Source organism: Phoca vitulina, unplaced genomic scaffold (genome assembly GCF_004348235.1).
Source record: "Phoca vitulina isolate PV1807 unplaced genomic scaffold, GSC_HSeal_1.0 scaffold7, whole genome shotgun sequence".
Taxonomy (NCBI): Eukaryota; Metazoa; Chordata; class Mammalia; order Carnivora; family Phocidae; genus Phoca; species Phoca vitulina.
The window spans coordinates 43,190,937-43,211,553 of NW_022589710.1; the positions used below are offsets into that span (position 1 = coordinate 43,190,937).

The 20,617-nt window shown below is 46.1% G+C and overlaps 1 protein-coding gene across 12 annotated transcripts in view; it reads left to right on the top strand.

Moving 5' to 3' along the window:
* Positions 1 to 20,617, top strand: part of RGS6 (regulator of G protein signaling 6) — a 546,094-nt gene that overhangs the window by 437,664 nt on the left and 87,813 nt on the right. For all 12 annotated transcript variants that reach the window (XM_032405486.1, XM_032405485.1, XM_032405495.1 and 9 more), the window contains exons 4-7: positions 9,978 to 10,028; positions 12,946 to 13,052; positions 14,254 to 14,305; positions 19,859 to 19,923. In XM_032405486.1, coding sequence (XP_032261377.1) covers positions 9,978 to 10,028; positions 12,946 to 13,052; positions 14,254 to 14,305; positions 19,859 to 19,923 — 275 coding nt within the window. The remainder of the gene's footprint in view (positions 1 to 9,977; positions 10,029 to 12,945; positions 13,053 to 14,253; positions 14,306 to 19,858; positions 19,924 to 20,617) is intronic.

Below are 20,617 nucleotides of genomic sequence, written 5' to 3' on the forward strand. Positions count from 1 at the left end.
TGTACTCATCATTCGCTATGTGTTGAAGGACACATCAGCACATGTCTACCCTCTCAGACTGTGCTTTTTTCATATCTTATAGAAACTGAAGCTTTCAAAGGGCAAGACACATCCCCAAGGTCACAGAGCTGGTGGAAGGGGGCACTTGGATTCACACCCAGGCCACTGGCCTCCTCGCTGCTCCTGGGGGAGAAGCCAGTCTAGGGCTGGGCTATAGCTGGGGTAGGGGTTTTGGAGGGGTCTTCCTGGTGTTTTGCCTCAAGAACTGGAAGTGGATCTGGGAGTAAATCTCTCGCTGATAGAGAAGAGCCCAGACCAAGTTTGAAAGGATGGGCTCGGGGCACCTGGGTGGCTCAGTCGGTTAAGCGTTGCCTTTGGCTCAGGCCATGAGCCGGGGTTCCTGGGATCCAGCCCCAAGTTGGGCTCCCTACTCAGTGGGGAGTCTGCTTGTCATTCTCACTCTGCCTCTCCTCCCTCCCCCCCCCCCCGCCACCGATGCTCTCTCTCTCCCTCATGCTCTCTCTCCAAAATATTTAAAAAAAAAAAAAAAATGTGGGCTCATCCATCTGAATGAAAGGAAACAGAGAAGCTGGGAAGAGCCGCACTAGAACGAGTGGTGAGCTCCCCGGAGGGCCTGTAGCATAGGCTGGGGAGGAGCAAGGAAAGAGGCTTGGTTCCAGGTGGGGCATTTTTCCCTGGGAGATCAGCTCTAGATTCCAGTTGGGGCAGATGGAGGGGTCCACACGGGTTGTAGGTGAAAAATAGACTTGGGTGGTGTCTTTTCTACTACCTCATTTTAATAATCATAACAGAATGTGAAGGAGATTCTGTGATTGACCCCATTTTGCAGGTGGGTAAACTGGGGCTCTGTGTTGTGAAATAACTCATCCAAGGGGATGCTCTAGCAAGGGGCGGAGCCAGGCCTTGAACCCAGGTCCGTCTGATTGCAAAAACTCGCTCCACCACACTGGAGCTGTTCTCTGACAAAGCCCAGAGGCAGGCTCCCGGGGACTGGAGCTGGAATTAGCGCAAAACTGGTAAAATCTTTGCTCATGAACCTGTGTGTGCCAGGTGCTGCTTCAGCCCCGGCTTGCTCACACACCCCTGCTGTGCACACCTTGCCCATCCCACGGTAATGGCAGATGTCCAGTGCACTTTGCAGACTTGAAGCATTAAAGCGTGCTGTGGAACTGGGTGAGTATAATTGTGTAATAGTGCAGACGGATGGATCACATTCCGGAGAAGGGACCCCAGCCTGCAGACCTGGGCATCAGAAAGTCTCTTCCTCCTGCTACCCTCAAGAAAGCCTTAGCCCCACAGATTAACTTCAATATAAATGCACGTGTTCATGAACCACGGTTCAGATCCAGAATTTGCACAAAGGAGATGACCATTAGACAATGCTGAGAGGCAATGTAGCCCTGACACCTGCCAGCTACAGAGTCCCCTCCAGCCCTCCCCGGAACCTCCCCGGAACACTCGGCCACCCTCAGAACATGCGTAATGCTCTCTGATGGGAGCTGCTGGAGGCCTGGCATCAGCTCCCTTCTTCCCAGGAGCCCCCAGTCTGCTTGCTCATCATTCCTGCCTTTGGACTGAGCGGAAGGCGGGCCTCTGTGGCCACCACCCTCCGGGAACAGAGGCTACACCCCCAGTGGCCATGACCTCCATCTCCCTACACCGAGGCCCAATCAGGGTAACCATGTTCCTCCTTCTCTTTAATAAGCTGATTGTGAAGCTGAATCCTGAGTGCTCCCCAACCTCCCCTGGACGCTTTTGATTGACAAAACTAATCTCTCCTCCGCCCCCACGCCTGCCGCCACTGCATCCTCTTGCAAATCATGTACTCGGCTGCTGACAATTAGATATAAGGCCTGGGATTGGGACGCAGGAGGGTTATGAGGTTATGAATCAATCGTGGGGGGTTGGGTGAGATAACAAACCGGGGGGCCCGTCTCAGACACCTCGCCGCAACCCTCAGAGCCTCCTGGTTGATTTATGAGTTGGTAATAACCTCGCCTGGTCTCCTGCCCCCTATTATTTTTCATAATGCACCGGGAAGCTTTAAATTTCAGAGAATGGGAAAACGCAGAATCTGAGCAGGGAGGCTGGGCTTGAGGGGGGAGGCCCACCAGGGGCTTCCCAGCAGCTGGTCCTCCTTCCTGCTGTGTGGGCCCTGGGTCGCTGAGGGGCGCAGTGGCCACACGCTCATGGAGGTCAGCAAGCCGATGTGCGTGGCCTGGAAGAAGACCCCAGGCAGATGGTCCTGCCAGGCCCTGGTTTAGGAGTGGATGTGGTGGTGATGTGTGGGTCCCACTGGGTTCAAAATTGTATTTGGCGTGTCTGGATTTCATTCCTGCAACCTGTTCAAAACCAAGTCAGGCTCTGCAGATGCCTGTGAGGAAGGGAGAATCACACAGTGGATCAAAGCCAGTCAAAGGCAGTTTGAACTCTGCAGTCTAGAAGCCGGTGGAGTGAGCAGAGGGACAGGCAGAGAGGCGGGAAGGGGACGGTGGCCGTCAGCCCCAAAGGAGAGAGTCGAAGACTCCCTTTCCTGTGCTCACCGTGCTCTTCAGGTGACAGCCAGGGTTGCATAAAGAGAAGAAGGAGGCTTGGAATTGCTGCCTAATATTTTTTCAAGCATTCATTTGTTAAGCTTTCTTTATACAAGAAAAGAGGTGATTTTTGAAAGAGAACCATGTCAGTGGGTGAAAACACCCAAAAATGTCCTCGAAAGCAATGGTTGCAAAATGCCCATCCACAGTTGGTGCTGGTTTGGGATGAGGTTTTCAGGGGTCACAAAAATTGAGAGAAATTTTTTAAATGTAATGAATATGTGCATCTGGATGGGTACATGTTATATGATGTCTATTTGAATATAACTGAATATATTACATCTCAATGAGCATTTATTAAACCCTAGCTCCATTCCAGCTCTTTGCACGGTGCCGGAGAGAGGACAGAATGACAGAGTCCTACAGTCTCAGAGTGATAGGTTAGCAAGTATTAGGAGTTGAATTGTGTCTTCCCAAAAGTTCATATGTAGAAGTCCTAACCTCCAATATCTCAGAGTGTGACCTTGTTTGGACAGAGGGTTATTTCAGATGTAATGAGTTAATATGAACTAGTGAGGGTGGGCCCTGATCCCTTAGGATGGTGCCCTGCTAAAAAGGAAAAGTTGGATGCCGAGGCACACCGCAGGGAGAGGGCCATGTGAAGAGGAGGACAGGGATCAGGGTGATGCGTGTGCAAGCCAGCGAACATCAAGACTGCCACAAACCTGCAGAAGCAAGGAGAGAGGCCTGGAGCAGAATAGACTCTCCCTCGCTGCCCTCGGATGAACAGACCCAGCCAACACCCTCATCTCAGGGTCTGGCCTCCAGAAAGGGGACCCAATCCATTTCTGCTGTTTGAGCCACTCTGTTGGTGGTACTTTCTTACAGAAGCCCCAGGAAGCTAATACAGAGGGGAAGGCACACATGGATCAAAGAACCACATGGCGGATGTCTACTTCCAAATGGAGAAGGAACCCCATTCTCTGCAAGTGAAAGCCAAAGGACTTGACCTGGTTTGGAGAGCAGTGAAGGCTTTCCTGAGGAAGTCAGGGCCAAAGGACATGCAGGAGTCAGCTTGGGGCAGAGGTGGAGAAATGGGAGAGCATTACTGGCCCAGGGAATCGCTGATGCAAAGGCCCTGCAGCGGGATGGATCATGGCACATTCTGGGAGTGGAAGGGGCGTCCATGAGGCAGAAGAGAAGAGAAGGGAGAGGAGGTGGATGGGGGGATGTCAGGGACCAGCACACACAGACCAAGAATGATGCTCAGTTCATTATTTTGGACTGAATTGCAGTGGGATGAGGGCACGTGCTCCGCCTTCCACCCTCAAAACTTTCTAGTTGCTGCATGCAGATGATTCGATTAGATACTTGGCTCCAAGACAAGGTCCCTAAGTCTGTAGCTAATGTGTGCTAATGCTTATTCTGTCCCAGGCACTGCGCTGGCATGACACGTACATGGATGTGTGGATACGTGATCTTACTTTACCCTCCAAGTAGCCAATACTTCACCCCATCGACCCATGAAGGAATGCAGGTTGGGGTGGAGGGTGGTTCAGGGACCTGCCCAGGGTCACACAGTTTGTAAGCGACACGGCTTGAACTGAACTCAAGCCTGACTTTATTGCTTCATATGCTTGGTAAACAAGCATATATCTGTGAAATTTGTCACGCTTTTCCTTGGAGAAACTCAAGCGCCTTGACCAAACTCTACTCTTCAAAATGCCACTAGACTTGTCAGGGCACCCAGTTCTGCCTTCTGACCCTCCTTTTGTCTTCCTGCCGGCCATACCCTGTGCCCACCCTCCAAAGTCCTAAAGTTTAACATCTCTTAAGTAAGTTCAGCTTTCCCTGCTGGCTAACTGTTGCATTGTGTGTGTGTGTGTGTGTGTGTGTGTGTGTGTGTGTGTGTGTGTTTTAAAGATTTATTTATTTACTTAGTTGAGAGTGGGGAGGGACAGAGGGAGAGGGAAACAGAGAATCTCAAGCAGACTCCCCGCTGACCATGGAGCCCAACACGGGCTTCGACCCCAGGACCCTGAGATCATGACCTGAGCTGAAACCAAGAGTCAGACACTTAACCGACTGAGCCACCCAAGCACCCCTGTGTGTGTTTGTTTTTTAACTAAGGCATAAAAAGAAAGGTCTAAAACTATAAAGACTGCCCTACTTAGGGTGTCCTTCCATTCATCTGCAAAATGGAGATGGTAATAATCTATTTACATCATGGGATTATTAGAGTAGGGTCATTCCAAAGCCTGAAATATAGAAAGTGCTCAGTAGCTAATATTAGTAGTAATTATTATTACCACTAAATGAATGTCTATGAGCACAGAGTATCCCTTTCCAATTATTCTTCTGAGTACTGTTTGGAAAGTTATTCAGAAATAAGAGAGGCAGAATGCATAGTGGCCATGGTATCTGGCATGGGTTTTTCCTGGATTCCAGACTTGGCTCTTATAGGTATGTGGCCTTGGGCCTCTCTGGGCCTCATCTGTGAAATGGGTATGCTAGATATCATATTTTGCACAATTATTGTCAAGATGCTATGTGACTACAGTGTCAGGTGCCTGGCTCTGGCCTGGTACACAAGGGGCACTGGGCAATGTCTCCCTCCTTCGTGAGTGTTGGCCTGCACGTGGCACCTACGTGATCAGGTGGCACAAAGCTGTCCTCTTCACTCACGGGTGCAGCAGAGACCTTGGCAGGTATGTGAGAACCCCGGGGTGGACTGAATCATAACCTTGACTGAGGAGTACCAGGAGGTCACTCACAGCAGGAACAATCTTATCTTTTGTTGGGCTCCAGAAAGAGTTTACTCAAGTGAAGGTGTCTTTCCCCAATGGTGAGGATTGATAAGTAAATTATCAATTGCTTCAATTATCAGGACTATGATTTATAAGCTACCAAGTTTCACATGACTTGAAATTTGCAAGTGCCTGGAACCAGTCTTTTCTCAAGTTTGCATAATCAATTTGGGCTCCAGTTGTTACAATACTTTGGGGAGAATGGGGCAAGTGTTTCAGAGTAGGATCCCCTTAGGTTCTGACTTATTTGGGAGGAAGTTCCAGGTATCCCTTAATCTTTGGGGGTGCTTAAAACACCTGAGCACGAAGCTCAGTATAGAACCTTTTTATAGTAAGGATCTCCCCCAAACCAGAAAGAGAACTCCCTAAGATATTGGAAGATCTTGCCAGCTTACTCAAATCCAGTTTATATTGAGGGGTGCAGAGTGCAGATGGTCACCCTTAGTCCAGGACTGCAGTGAGCAGCCCCTTTAGCTGGCCCAATGGCCACAGAGAGTGACAACTTGAGGCTTAGGAGTGAGCCTCCCACTCTTTACTCCTCGCCCTTTCCCAGGGGAGCAGGACATGCCCAGGGCCCAGGGGCAGCAGCTCAGAGTACCCCCCCACCCTCTCCACTTTGCATCTGCAACCTGATTCCCCACAGCCTGTCCACAGCAGTCTCAGAGGCCAGCACTTCCCTCTCTGCTCTTGACAGTGAAAAGTCTTTTTCTCAGTGCGTAAGCAATATATTAAAGTTCTTGAGCTCCAAATAATAAGGACATGTAAAGAATAGAAATTTCCCGTGATTTGACCCTCCCCTCTCTCCAAGATCACCTAAACAGTTTAAATATCCTTCCAGAACTTTTCTTCTCAGTACCTGTATATATCTATACATACGTAATTAATAGGATACGAATGTAAATATATATTTTCTATTGTAAAAATGTCATTTAAAAAAATTTTTTTAAATGTCATCTTACAATACACACTGTTCCTGTCCTACTTTTTCATTCAATACAGTAGGTGTTCAATAAATATGTATTGTATGGATGAGCCATAATTAATTATTCAATCCCCTACTTGAGAACGTTTGAGTTGTGTCCAAACACCCTTCCAATACACATCCTTATATGTAAAAGACAGAACTGAAATACGTACGTACAACACATATAGAAACTGAAAGCATATCTGCACAGAAATGTCTACTTAAATGTACTAACACACCACGCATGTTGTGGAGAAGAGTTTCGGGTGCCTCTGATGTAGTTCATGGATATCCCTGGAATATATGTGGATATATTAGCCTCAAAAAGAAAACTTCCAGCCAAGTGTTTTAGAACCTTTGGGGATAAAGGGTGGCTATTCTGCATCTGTCCCTAACGTTTCTTTTTTGGTTTTAAGTCCTTGGCAGGGCAGCTTGACTAAGATAAGAACCGCATCCAACAGTGGTAACAAAGGGCAACAATTCATTTGAGAGAGAATAGAAAAATAATCCGCTTCAAATTCTTTTTCGAATAAGAGGGGAAAAAATGATTGGGGGCCGGAGGGAAAAAAGGAAGAAAGGAAAGAGAAAAAAGAAGAAAAATGCTTTCTCCTGACGGTTGTTTGCACTATGCTCACCTGATTCTGCTGTGGAATAATTGTAGGTCTTTTAAAGGACATAATATTATGACAGATTTCCCTCCCTTACTTTTCCCCGGGGCTGAACATGCAATATTTACGTCCTGCCATGAGGCTGGAGGCTGGCCCCTCCTGGGTTAGTCCGAGGAAGCTAAAACACCCCACACCCGAGAGAACGAGGCATTGTTGTGCTCGCTGAAGTCCACCCTGCAGCCCCGCGGTGGGTGAGGGACAGCGGGGAGGTGGCTACTGCTGCAGACTGGGGGCAGGGACCCAGGACAGCCAGGGGGTCCAGCTTGGCCCTCACCGGGGCTCGAGGACACTCACACCAGTCCCCAGATAAAGACCCTGACTGTTACGGTGGCTGCACCAGGGACAAGAAATCCAGGTCTGTGGTCCCCACATTGCTAGGTAAAAAGGAAAGAGGCTTTTGTGACTTTCTCTTCTTGACCAAAAAAAAAAGGTGGGGAGGGAGGGGGCTTAAATGTTTAAATGTGATCCTTCAGCTCTGTGAATGCAAACCAGGGCCTGGTGGACTGGGGAGAGCAATTAGGCCAGACACGGAGTGCAGAAAACCAAAAGGGGGTAGAAATCTAGACAATGGTGCTGAAGTCTCGGGTGGGGTGGCGGGGGGAACGGATATGATAGCAAGGAAGGAGTTTCAATGTGAATGAATACTAATTAGTGACATGGATATTAATGATGACAGTAATTAACAGGGGAAAGGAAGGGCTGTCATTGTCCCAGGGTGAGTAATCAATCTTGGCAGGTGATAAATAATGGTTCAGCAAGCTCAGCAGAAAGATAATCCGCCTGCCCGGGGGAGAGCTGTTGCTGATGCTGGAAACCTATCTGTTTCCAGGCAACCCACAAAAAAGAACTATTTTTCTTTTGAGGAAAAAACAGGTTAGAGGCTCTCCCCCACCCCCAACTTGGGATTACAGTTCTTATTTGATTTCTGCTTTGTTCTTCATTTCCTAGGACAAATGTTGAACTTGTATAATTTGGAGGATATGGACACACACACAACCACACACAGACATTCTCTCCTTTTGCTCAAAGAATGTGAATGAATAGGAAAGTTTTTGATCCAAAGTTTAGCTCATAGATGCCATCCGGGAGTGAGAGTGGGGAACAGCTTAGAAGTTCTGCTTTGGAGGTTGAAATGGGGGGAACTTGCTGGGCTGTGTCAGTGGAGGCTAGCCCTGGGGGAAGCACAGAAATAGTAGGATGGGGCTCTGGTTGTCTACTGCGCAAGGTTCACTCCCCCTCCAGGGAGCCAGAGAGAAACAGGCCTGAGCTGCTCTCACCTCTGGAACATGTCTGGGAAACTTTATTTCTGGGGAAAGGGCAATGCTCGCTAAAGACTTCTGCTAGCTCCTCAGGTTTTCAGCTGGGAATCTGTTCCAGAAGAGCTATGGGCAGACCCTCTCTCTCACACCAAGCCTCAGACCCACGCATGACAGGATTCAGACATCTAGAAACGTTGCCCTTTTCAGGCTGCTTTCCATCAAACATTCCATCCCGAGGTGACAAAGCCACCTTTGAAGATCTGCACTGGTTTCAAATGAGATGGCTGAGAAGACCGGAAGTTCAGAACCTTCCAGAAATTTGGACTCTTCTACTCCCACATTGGCTCTAGGTGCAACATCTTCAAAGGGAGGCAAACAAAAGGAAACATATTCAGAGAATTGTGACCAAAATGGGAAAGGGCTCTAGGTCATGTCATGGCAGGAAATAGCTGAGGGACCCAGGTATGTTTCACCTCGAGGGGAGAAAACTTAAGAAGAATGTTGATAGTATATCGGATGGACTCTCTCCAGAGCAAGAAGGTCTGGATTTGTTTCTCTATAATCAGAGGGCAAAATTAAGTCCAAAGAGAGGAATTTAGAAAGGGTCAAATTTCTGTTCAGAGAAATCAAAGATGATTTGACTAGGACAGGCTGTCTAGGGGGGAATCTGTGATTCCCACGTACTAGGGTTTTTCCCAGTGGAGATCATGGCACTTCCTGTCTGGGGTATTATAGATGCAGTTCCGGTATTGGCTAGGGTTGGAGTAGATAAGACTTAAAAGTCCCTTCCGACTCTTACAATTTTATATTAATTAAGGTAGTACTCAATATCAAAACAGATAAATCCCAACTTCTGGGGCTTAACACAACAAAGTTTATTTTTTAATCAAGTCAGAGCCCAAAATGGGCATCAATTTTTATGGTTGTTCGGGATCCCAATCTCCTTCCACAGGGGAGGCTCTGTCCTCCCCTGGGTTCTTGGGGTTCTCTCCGTTCAGCCAGCAGATAAGGAATGAAGGGTTTGCAGAGTCACATGGGAGTTTTATGGTCCAGGCCTAGAAGCAGGATACATCATTTCTAGCCATATTCCATTGTAAGAACTCAATCTATACCCAATTGCAGAAGAGTCTAGAGATATAATCTAGTGACCCAAGGAATAGAGGAAAGAAGTTTTGGTGAACACATAGAAGTTTCTCCCCAGAAACAGGGGCATTTTAATTTAAAATATGCCCATGCCAGAAAAAATTAAAGGTTTTTTGTTTTGTTTTTTTGTCGGGTTTTTTTGTTTTTTTGTTTTTTTTTTTAGGGACCTGTAAGGTCACCTGTGTTGGTCAGGCCTTGTCAGTTAGGGTAGGGAGCTGAAGAGGCCTCCAACCTCAGGAAATATCCTGGGGGCCAGGTGTGGTAAAACTTCACCTAGCCTTTCTCTGGGAAGTCATCAAAATCTGTATTTGCAAGAAGTCTCCTGTAGATATTCCCTAGAAGTGTGGACACAAGATCATCCTGAGTCATCGGAAGTGGATTTATTTGGAAACAAATAGGACTGTGACTATGGAAGTGTCCCAATGGCTAGATGTGCTTAGTTAGGATGGAAAATTGTCAATATTACCCAGCTCTCTGGGCGTGTGCTAGTTGGAATTAGGACTTTCTTAGATAAACATGTTTCTTCTGCCAGAGGGTACTCATCCATGACGTCTTCAGTTCAATTTGCTTTATCATTTCAGGTACTGACATTGTGCAGTGGCTTATGAAGAACCTTTGCATCGAGGACCCAGGTACTTGACCCTGACTTTATCCTCCATGGTATTGAGAAACATCCCATAAACAAGTTCCAGACCAGATTCTCCTGTTCTCCTGAGAACTGGACTTACAAATGTGAATCCCAAGATGTGGAATCAGTCCATTTGCAAATAAAATTCATTTGTTTTCTTGACTGAATATCTATCTTTAAATCTAAATCACCCTTTGAGGAAATGAGCAATTATTTAGAGTGCCAAAGAGCCCAATACAATAACGTGTGAAATGAGATGAATTCTCGTTAGCCACAGCAATTAAAGATAAGTTGTAGAACTATCACGGAACAGCCTTCTAGAGCCAGCTCTTAAAATTAGATTGCCTGATCCACAATTAAGATGTCTAATTATTTGTTAAGACTCCTTCTGTTTTCTGCTTCTGCAAGAAGTGAAAGAATGATTTTTTTTTCCGACCTTAATTGTGCATTTCAATTAGGAAAACCTTACCAGAAAAACAACAACAAAACTCTGGCCAATAAAACAGTTTCCAAATCTGTCCTCCCACCAGAAAATAAGTAGTAAAATTTATTTTCATAGCATAATTAGAAAATGAGGAGTTTCAGAAAAATAAAAATTGCAGATAAGTAAAGCTTACTATCCATGTGTTAGTTAATACTTTTTGGAGTTTATTATATACTTCCTGTTTTAACTGAGTATTCTCAACGCCTGAAGGTCATATTTATAAATATCCATTAATGTATTCTTATGTTCTTGGGGATTAGATCTATCTGACCCAAATTAAATGGCTACCAATGGCTATGCTTTCTAAAGATTTTTTTTTAATGCCCTTTCTAGGTGTCTGTGATTCCTTGCTGGAGATCACTATGTCAGCTCAGAAATTGCTCTATTTTAATCTGATGCTCCTAATATACTATTGACTAAGAACCAATATAATTTACATGGCGTTCAAGGAAATATAGTTGCCAGAAATCTGAGTACCACAAAAGCAGGTCATTGATGGAAGTGACACTAGCCTTGTTCACCATCATGATTAATGGCCACTTCCATGACTAGTGAAAATTCTTAAATCTAGTTAAGCTCTTAATCCACAGGGGGAAACTGTGAATTCAAATCCTCTTAAGGAAAGAGCCCAAATTAACTACACCACGTGTTTTCCTCATGCAGCCTGGACTTGCCATTGTCCACTTGTAAAGCCTGGACCAAATACATTTCTACCAGTTTAGTCCCATGTATTTAAAATCAATGTTTCTTTGGTTATAATGCTAAGCCTAGGGAGTACCTTTCTCCATGGAGGTCTTTTCTCTTCCGGTAGCACTCTGTCCTTTGCCCTTCTACAATAATCCTTGTATTTCTGACACATGCTTTATTATGATCATTAGTACCAGTAGCAGTATTGTGAGAGCCCTGAGCCAGCTGGTGGTAGGGGAATAGGCTTCAGGAGGCCTCCGGCCCTCATATGAGAGGCTTCCCTGAAAGGTCGTGAATAATACCTAATAAGGATCATATCTATGAAGCTCTCTTATACACAGATGGCCTTGGGAGGACATCACGTTATTGGGAACTGTTTGGGCTTCTGAGAAATGGATGAGGAGGAGTTAAGAACAGTTCACCAGCTGGGAATAGAAGGGTGGAAATGAGGCAAATCAAAGTCCTGGAAGTCAGGCTCATCCAACATCTATCCCTCCCTCCCCGTCTGCCATATATCTAAGCAAAACCACGAAAGATGAAGTGAGAGTTCTAGCTCCTACATTGGTGACATGAAAGTCACCTTCTTACTGGAAGCTGTGTTCTCTTCCCTGGGGAAGGAGCAGCTGCCAGTGATGAAACTCTTTTTTTTTTTTTTGCTGGACCCATGATTCTTGAAGCATGTAGACTTTAAAACGCACACTGGTCATCCCTAAGCAAATAAGATACAGCTTCATTCTGATTCCACCAGTTATTTCCGAAGGATAGGTGATTCTAAATAAGCAAAACACTTGGATTATATACAACCTCTTGAGAAGTCTGCAAGTAAAGACAAAACAAGTTGCTTTAAAAAATTCAGAGCTTATGAAATTAATAATTCCTGGAGACTCCTTAAGCATATCAATAATTTCTATATCCAAAAATTAGTTTTTACCAAGAAGAGTACTTTTATATTTGTGAAAGATTATCATGCATGGTAGAACCATATAGATCTGTTATTTTTTTTCTTAGCTCTGCTCAGAATAAATATAAATTATTGATTACGTGGATCTATTTATGGCTGATACTAAGTCACAAAACAATGGGTTGATTGTGGCAAAGATGTACATATTTCTTTCAGGTCGGCTTCCCTTTGCCACTCCCCACTGCAGTGTCCTTCCTCCAATTTTCTAAGAAAGTGAGGTTTTACTCTGTGTCCATAAGAGAAGGGAAATGCTCTCCTCTTCTCTGGTGGGACTGTCATATCGGGGAATGCCATGGGAGTCGAGAGTCTCTCTGGGCAGTGAGGCTATGTGCTCATTGCTGGGGAATAAAAATGATGAAACTAGCAACGTGAATCAGGGCTGCCCGCCCCTACTGAACACCAGGCACTGCTAAGCCCTTACATGAAACAGCCCACTTGATTCAGTACAGGTCTACACGTGCCAGAGCCCCTGCTCTTAACCTTGAAGCTACTTTCCTCTGGAAGTCTTGGGGGGAAGTTAACCAAAGCCAGACTCTCAGAGCTGGGATCCAGATGAGTCCCAGACACATGTTGGCCCTTCCCAACCACTGACACCCACCCCATCCAGCCCAGTGGATTGATATCAAAGGTTATCAATCAATCAGCCAATCGATCATGCAGTTATCTGAGGGTGAGAACAGTTGATTTCCGGTTGCCTTTCTGCCCTCCTGACTTACATTCCAGCTAAGGAAACCTGCACTCTGACAGCTTGCTAAATACTCCTCTCTCTCTTCTGCCCTGTCCGTGCAGTTGAAGCAATACACTTGGGAAGCCTTATAGCCGCCCAGGGCTACATCTTTCCGATCTCGGACCACGTTCTTACCATGAAGGATGATGGCACCTTTTACCGTTTCCAGGTAGGCCTGCCAGCGTCTCTCCCTGAAGAACCTTCTCTTATCATCTGATCTCAGATTAGAACTACCTACAAAACTGAGGGTATTTAAGGGAGCAACCCTTACCTCCCCCCAGCACTGGGAAGCCAAACAAGATTTTATTTGGGCCATCTGTTGTTGGGGTGGGGGGTTTCCACATATTCCCTCATTCATTCTGAAGAACAAACTTTTGGGAGGTAAATATCACCCATTTGACAGATGAGAACACGGAAGTGCTCTGAGGATTAATAAATCTGAGAGGTGGCCTTGATTTGAGTGTGGGTCAGCCCGATGGCAAAGTCCTTGATCTTTCTACTCTGTCATGCTGCCTTCCTGGTGTGAAGTTTCTATCCTCTGCCTAAGCCCTCCCACCATTTTCCTCTCCTTTTCACAGATCCTGTCATAGAGGGAAATGGGGCAGAGGATAAGAGTCTGTGTCAAGGTCAACACCAAGGTGTTTGGAGTGGAGTTTTTCAGACAGCATCAAAGGGTGTCTCAGTCCACTCTGGCTACTGTAGCAAAATACTGCAGACTGAGTGGCTTAAACAACAGGAATTTATTTCTCACTGTTCCACGGGCTAGAAGTCCAAGATCAAGGTTCCAGCAGGTTAGATTTGTGGTGAGGGCTCTCACCTGGGCTTGCCGACAGCCGCTTCTCGCTGTATCCTCCTCACATGGCAGAGACAGAGAGAAAGCAAGCTCTCTGGCGGCTCCTCTTATAAGGACACTAATCCTATGGGATCAGGGCCCCACCCTTGTGACCTCTTTTAACCTTAATTACTTCCTTACTCCAAATACAGCCACACTGCAGGCTAGGCTTCTGCATGTCAGTTTTAGGGGCACACAATTCAAAGGGATAAAAGGAACTTGGAGCTTGTGTGCCCAGTAAGCTGTGCCGGTCTTGGGATAAGAAATGTTTGCCCTATAAACTAAGTTTCTCATTTTTGCATTTATTTTGCTCACCTTGGATTTCATTTCTCAATACCTAGGTTAAAATGTCGACAGCCTCAGCTGCATTAAGAACAGGAGAAAGTTGGGGATGTGGTGTCGGCACGAAAGAGACAGGGCAGAGCCTGTCACCGAGAGGGGTCCTCACTGGGTGCTGGAGAGGGAGGACACTCGCTCCGGGCCGAGGAGGGCAGGTGCCCGCATTCCTCTGAGTCCTGACACCTGTGCTCTTTTGCAGGCCCCGTACTTTTGGCCTTCGAACTGCTGGGAGCCTGAAAACACTGACTACGGTGAGCAGTGAAGAAGTGTCACTCCTGGGAGAGTGGAAGACAAATGCCTGGTGTCTGGGTGACGGTCACGCAGGGAGGAGGGGTCGTTGTCCTGCTTAATCCTTTTCATACCGTTGACATGTAATAAGCTCCCTGTTCCACATAATGAAGAAAGGCAGAGCACACTGAAAGATGCAGCCTTTGGAAGGGAATGGGGGAAGGGAAGAAAAATTCTATCAAGCTGGCCAATGTGCTCATTCTGTGGAGCCAAGAGCCAAGACAGTGGCTGCTGACCCGTCCTTTCTGGGACAGGGTTTCAGGGAGGGCTGGATCTAGGGGCCACCTCCCCCTAGTTCTTTCTATTCTCACAGCCTTGTTAAGACTTATTAATAATTCATGGGTGTTTTTGATAGTTAGAAGTTAGGGGGGAAGGGAGACAGACCAGGGAGGAATGTACATAAGGTACCCTGGACGAGGAAAATAAGAGTGGGTGAAGTTGGGAGCTTGGCAAGAAGGGAGTTAGCTCTGTCCAGGCAGGGATCTGTTAGATTCTGGCCATATTACTCTCCATGAGACTGGTTAATATTTCCACGTGCCAATCCTCTAAAGAAGTTATATTGTCCCCCTACTCTGGATAAAGAACCTGAGGCTCAGAGAGGCCACATCGTCACACTTCCCCCTTGCATTCTATTTATCTGGATGCCCAGCCAATCGTTAGCTCCAGGAAGGCAGGGACTGGTCTTACCTGTTCACTCTCGTGTTCCCCGGTGCACCGTGCACAGCTGAAGCGTTAGTAAATAGTGGCTGACAGTTCTGGTTCTTTATTAAATGTGATTAACAGACTCTCAGTAGAAGCATCAGGATTGGAACTCAGATCTGAGTGCCTTCCAGGCCCATGCTTCCTTCATGGTCTGTCCCTTTGCACAGCGTTCTTGTCACTGACTTGGCTGCTAAGTCCACAGTGGCTGTCCTTGGGACTGGGGCACTTGGTGAGACCCACAGCTTCTCCCTAGGTTCTTTGCAGGATTGCTTGCTCAGGAAGGCAGAGGCAGCTACAGAGAATGGAGGGAGATGTGCAGCTGGGTAGTGTTCAGGGAAGCCTGTCCAGGAGACCTGGCGATGAAGTAGACTGGCTCACTCCCAATGCCGGCAGGTGAGAGCAATGCCGAGGGTGGGGTGCAGACAAGTCATTGCCTGCTAAGGCTACAGTTCTTCTGTTTTCAGGTCTGAAGGACGGTCCTTACGCAGGGGGAAGGGCCTTCTGACGGTCTCTGTGGCTGTCTGCAGGCACCATGGTGGGTCCCTCTGGAACTGGGCTGTGCTCTAAGTGATATGATAAGTGGATAAGCAAGGCTTCCAACTCAAAATCAGAGCTACATTTGGCTATTCACAAAACAAATTCTTCTGGGGCTGAAATACTGCTCACGAAAGCCCAACTGGAAATTTGAGTAATTGTAGCTCAGATCCAGGTAGCAGCCATGTGCCCTTGTGAATGTAAAAACCAATATTCTTACAGGCAGTGAAGGGGCGGGGGGCGGGGGGAGGATGGCAGGACCAGATAACTAGACCTTAGTAAGATGAAAATACCTACTTGAATATGAACCCATAAAGCTTCGGCTATCGGGCACTGCATACACCGGGGCATTAGGTTTCCCTTTCTCTGCATCGTGATTTTATGTGCACGTGAACAAGGATAGAAATAACAATTTATATCAGGTTCTCATTAAAACAAAATTATTTCGAATTCCTGTGCCTCGACTTCGGCAGATCAGATGGAGAAGTCAAGGTACGGGATGCAAAAGTACTCACCAGCATTTCCAAAGCAGTTCAGTCAGAAAATCAAAGTATTTACCAAGAGAGAATTTAGCACAGTGGCTCAAGATCAACTGGCTCCACTAGCTGTGTGATCTTGGCCAGTTATTTAACCTCTCTGTGCCTCAAAACCTTCATGTGCAAATTAGAATAATAATAATAGTACTTGTTTCCTAGTGTTGTTTTGTTACAATGAAATGCAATGTCTGTAAGATTTGGTGTGTGATCCACAGTAAGGATTCAGTAGAAACCATGGTGGTGGTTAGTATTATTACTGTTAAGTTTGACAGTATTAGTTCTGTGGTGGCCCTCTTGCAGAGAGGATGGGAAAGCAAAGCTAAGAACTCAGAATAGGTATGATTTGGATTGATGAAGAACCAAAAACTTTCATCCAACAAACCTTTACTGATCACCTACTTTGTGTCAGTTGCTAGGGCACAGATTTGAATAAATCCCAGTCTTACCATCTAAGTATTCCAGGCCGGGGGGAGGCAGTGTGATGGGGAGGAAGATGGTGGTGAGGAGTCTGATCTGCGTATTCAGAGGTTTCATGTTGATGAAGAATGACGGGGAAGGTTGAATCATTTGGGAGGGGCAGGTTTATCCAAAAGCCATCGGGGTCAAGGAGAGACATTTAGAATGGATGCAGCAGCTTTAGGGAATCTCAGCAATGCGGAATGACCTGAAAAGGTTCCCTCATCTGTAAAATGAGGATAATCACAGAACCCACCTCATAGGGTCATTATGGGGATTGAGTAAGTGAACATTTGGGAAGTCTCTAGAATGGCGCCTGACATTCAGTGAGCTTCATACAGGTGTAGCGGCTGTTATGATGTCTCAACATGCACCTAAGAGGCACTCAATAAATGTTTAAGTGGGTGAATGAATGAACAAATGAATGACCAGTGAATGTCATTATGGGAAAAGTTAATTCCACCTCTACCACTCACTGGCCTGTGGGTAAATCACTTCACCTCTCTGGGCCTTTGGTTTTCCCATCTGGCAATGAGGGGCCTGTGCTTGCTGGTCACCAAGGTTACTTCCGATGCTAAAATCCCATTGTACCAAAAAGTAATTTGAGGGTATGAGGAACACAGAGAAATACATGTTATACAGGTTCCCTGGTTTAAGAGATTGAGGTAAATGATGTCACTCATGAAGACAAAGTTTGAGAAGGGAGTCAGTCCCTTAAGTACATTGAAATAGGACAAGGTCAATATTTTCTTATTGTTTAATTGCATGTGTATTATATGAAGCTATTCACTTCATGAAATTTCGAATGGTTTCTATTTGTATCACGGTGAGATGTGGTGACCCTGATGGCAGTGGGTCATCCAAGTGAGATGCCAGGAGGTCAGATTGCCAAGCGTGAGGGTGAGGAGACAAAGATCTAACAATGAGAGATTAACTATCCAAGAAAAACCCACATCTGAGCTTACAGCAAGTCCCCCAGATGCCCTGTGATAGGACTGGCTGTCATTGCCAACGGTCATCTGATGGGTTAGGCGTTGGAGCAAAAGCACTGTTGAAGGCACTATGGTAGCACAGACAAGCCCCGAGTTCTATACCAAGAAAAGGTCGACTCAACAGCTCCAGCCTACCTCCCTAGTTGTGGTGAACAGACTGCCTAACATGTGACATTAGCCACAGAGAAAGCAAGTGGAAAGCATGTGACCAAGTAGCTCATGGTCATCAGGAATGGTGCCAGCTTTGCATTCCGTGCAGGGTATTTTACTTTATAACCCAGCTGGCCCATTCTGACCCAGATGGGTTAGAAATTTCTCAGGATGATTCTGCTTAAATTAAGCCCGTAGCCCAACCTGGGTTGGACTTCCCTGCGTCTTACATTTATCCAGTACAAAACACTGCTTGGGACAGCATTGTCAAAGCAGCTTTCACCTCCACTGAGCAGCTCTTCCCCTGGGTCAACGAGACCAGCGTGGTGGGGCTGGTGGACAGGCTTCCTCTTTAGTAGCCCCCAATTCCACAGGCTGCCTAAACGGTGGTCGAAGGGAATGAAGGAGGTACCTTGTAATAGAGCATATGCCCCTTTCAGACGTTATGGAGAGCTATGGGTGCCTGGTTCTCTGGAAAAGCTGGTAAGTGGAGGATTATGAAGAGGAGATACATTCATACCGAATCACTTCATATCAACATAAGCTATACAAAGGAACAATCATTTGACAGCTTTTTGAGATAGGATCAAAGACTCTCTTCGATCATGGACCCCAGTGATATGAGTGTCTTTCTTAGCTACACACTCAAGATAAACTGTCCAGGTTGGGCATCTTTAAAGTGCATCAAGAATTTAAAAACACTTTTGAAACAACCTGTATGTTGACCCCTTTCAGATTTTTATTATTTTTTCCCCATTTTTTCAGTTATTTCACCTCTACCAAACTCATGAACAATTGTTTTAGCCAACTCTTCTTTATCAAGTTGTTCTGAACCATTCACCTGGGTCTTCATAGAAACAACAACTCTCTCTTTTCACATTAATTTCATCAGTGAAATGTAATATTTAGGGAACTTACATTATTAAAATAACAGGTATGCCTGACATAAACAGATTTGAGAACAAACACAACTGACTGAATCTCACATACAACTCCACTGGCGTGAGCAGAAGCATAAACATACCAGAGCAGGCTGCCAGCCACAGGATTCTAGCATATTGTAAGCTGCCATGAGCACATTTTTCAAACTGCATGGAGGAGATTGGTTGATCCAGCAAGGAGTTAGTTGACTAGATCTCCTAGTATAACTAAGTTGTCGAACCACAGGTCAACCACAGGTCAACCACAGGTCCTCTCTGACCCTCTCTTCTGGTCATCCTAAATGTCATTCATACCGCTCATCTACTGTCTTCCCTGGGTCATTCTACTTGGCACTGGAGAAGGAGGGAGATAGTGAAGAAGCAGAAGTAGGGAGAGGAAATGATGAAGGCAGGTTTCAGAAAGAATCCTCTGGCAACTGAGGGCCAAGAACCCTTCCTTAGCTTGGAAAGAGAGACCCAAATTGTCCTCCTTTTTCACTGTTCATGCACTCCACCTGGGAGGCCGCACTGGTGCTAGGTGTAGGGATTCAAGCTGAGTAGGACACAGCCTCTGCCCTTGAAGAGCCCTAGAGCCGGGACAGTCTAGTAAACCCATGATTACCGTGCACTGGAATTAGGTTTCATGGGTGAGGGTAGGTAGATGCTATCCAGAACACAGAGCTGGGTCTTCCAAGATTAGTAGGAGGTTGCCAGAGAGAGGAAAAAAAGAGGGAAGTGGAAAGGCCTTTCCTAGCAGAGAACACATGGGCAGAAGAGTGGAACTGAAAGTGAGGCAGGGAAGGAAGAGGTTGACAAGATAAGCAGACTGGATCTTAAAGAACCAAGCCTGCCACCCTAAGGAGCCCGATGGTTCTTCTGAGGTCACTGAGGAAGCAGTACAGGGAGTGGAGGAGGTAACATGATCATATTTGTAAAAGATGACCCTGGTGAGGGATGCTTGGGGTGAAACAGAGTGAGGAGGATGAAAGGGAATGGTCAAGACTTGGAAGATGGAATCCTCATCTGATCCTGAGCTGTAGGAAGATTCCTGGAGGTTAGGTGTCATGGCTTCCACACAGAAGCAAATTCTGCACAGCGCAGCACCGGGCACACAGGGAGGGCTGGCTGGGTGGCTGGCTGGATGAGCAGACGGACAGATGGATGGATGGATTTGTAACGCCACCACACTGCAGGTTTTGCACATGTAATTTCTCTTCTTCCCTCAGCCATCTATCTCTGTAAGAGGACAATGCAGAATAAAGCAAGGCTGGAATTGGCAGATTATGAAGCAGTAAGTATGGTTATTTTTCAGTTTAGGTGTGGGAGGAGAGTAAAACCATATCTGCAGCTCTATTTCCGTTTCTATGGTTCCTTTTTTCTCTCCCTAGTCCCTTTCAGACAGTGGAAAGGAAGTCCCTTTTATCTCCCCTCCTTTGTTCTCACCTCTTCTTACCATCCAATAAAATTGCATCTTTATATAAGGAGCTCTTAAAACTCAGCAATAAGAAAACAAACAGCTCAAAAATGGGCAAAGGACTTGAACAGACACTTCACCAAAGAGGACATTAGGGAGGACAAATAAACACATTAAGAGATGTTCAACATCCGCAGCCATTAGGGAAATAAAGATTAAATCCAGGGTGAGATGCCCCTACAGATCTGTTAGATTGGCCAAAATAAAAAGTCCTGGAAATGCCAAGGGGGAATGCAGAATGGCACAGCCACTCTGGAAAATGGTTTGGCAGTTTCTTACGAAGTTAAGCATACACTTCCCATATAACCAAGCAGTCCCACTCCTACATACATACCCAGAGAAATCAGAACTTCTGTTCACACACAAACCTGGGTATAGCAGCTCTGTTTGTGATAAGCAAAAGCTGAAAACAACCCGAAGGTGCTTTAGGAGGTAAATGGTGAAATAAACATTGGTATGTCCATTCAGGGGAATATTCCTCTGTGGTGAAAAGGAGTAAACTATTGATCCA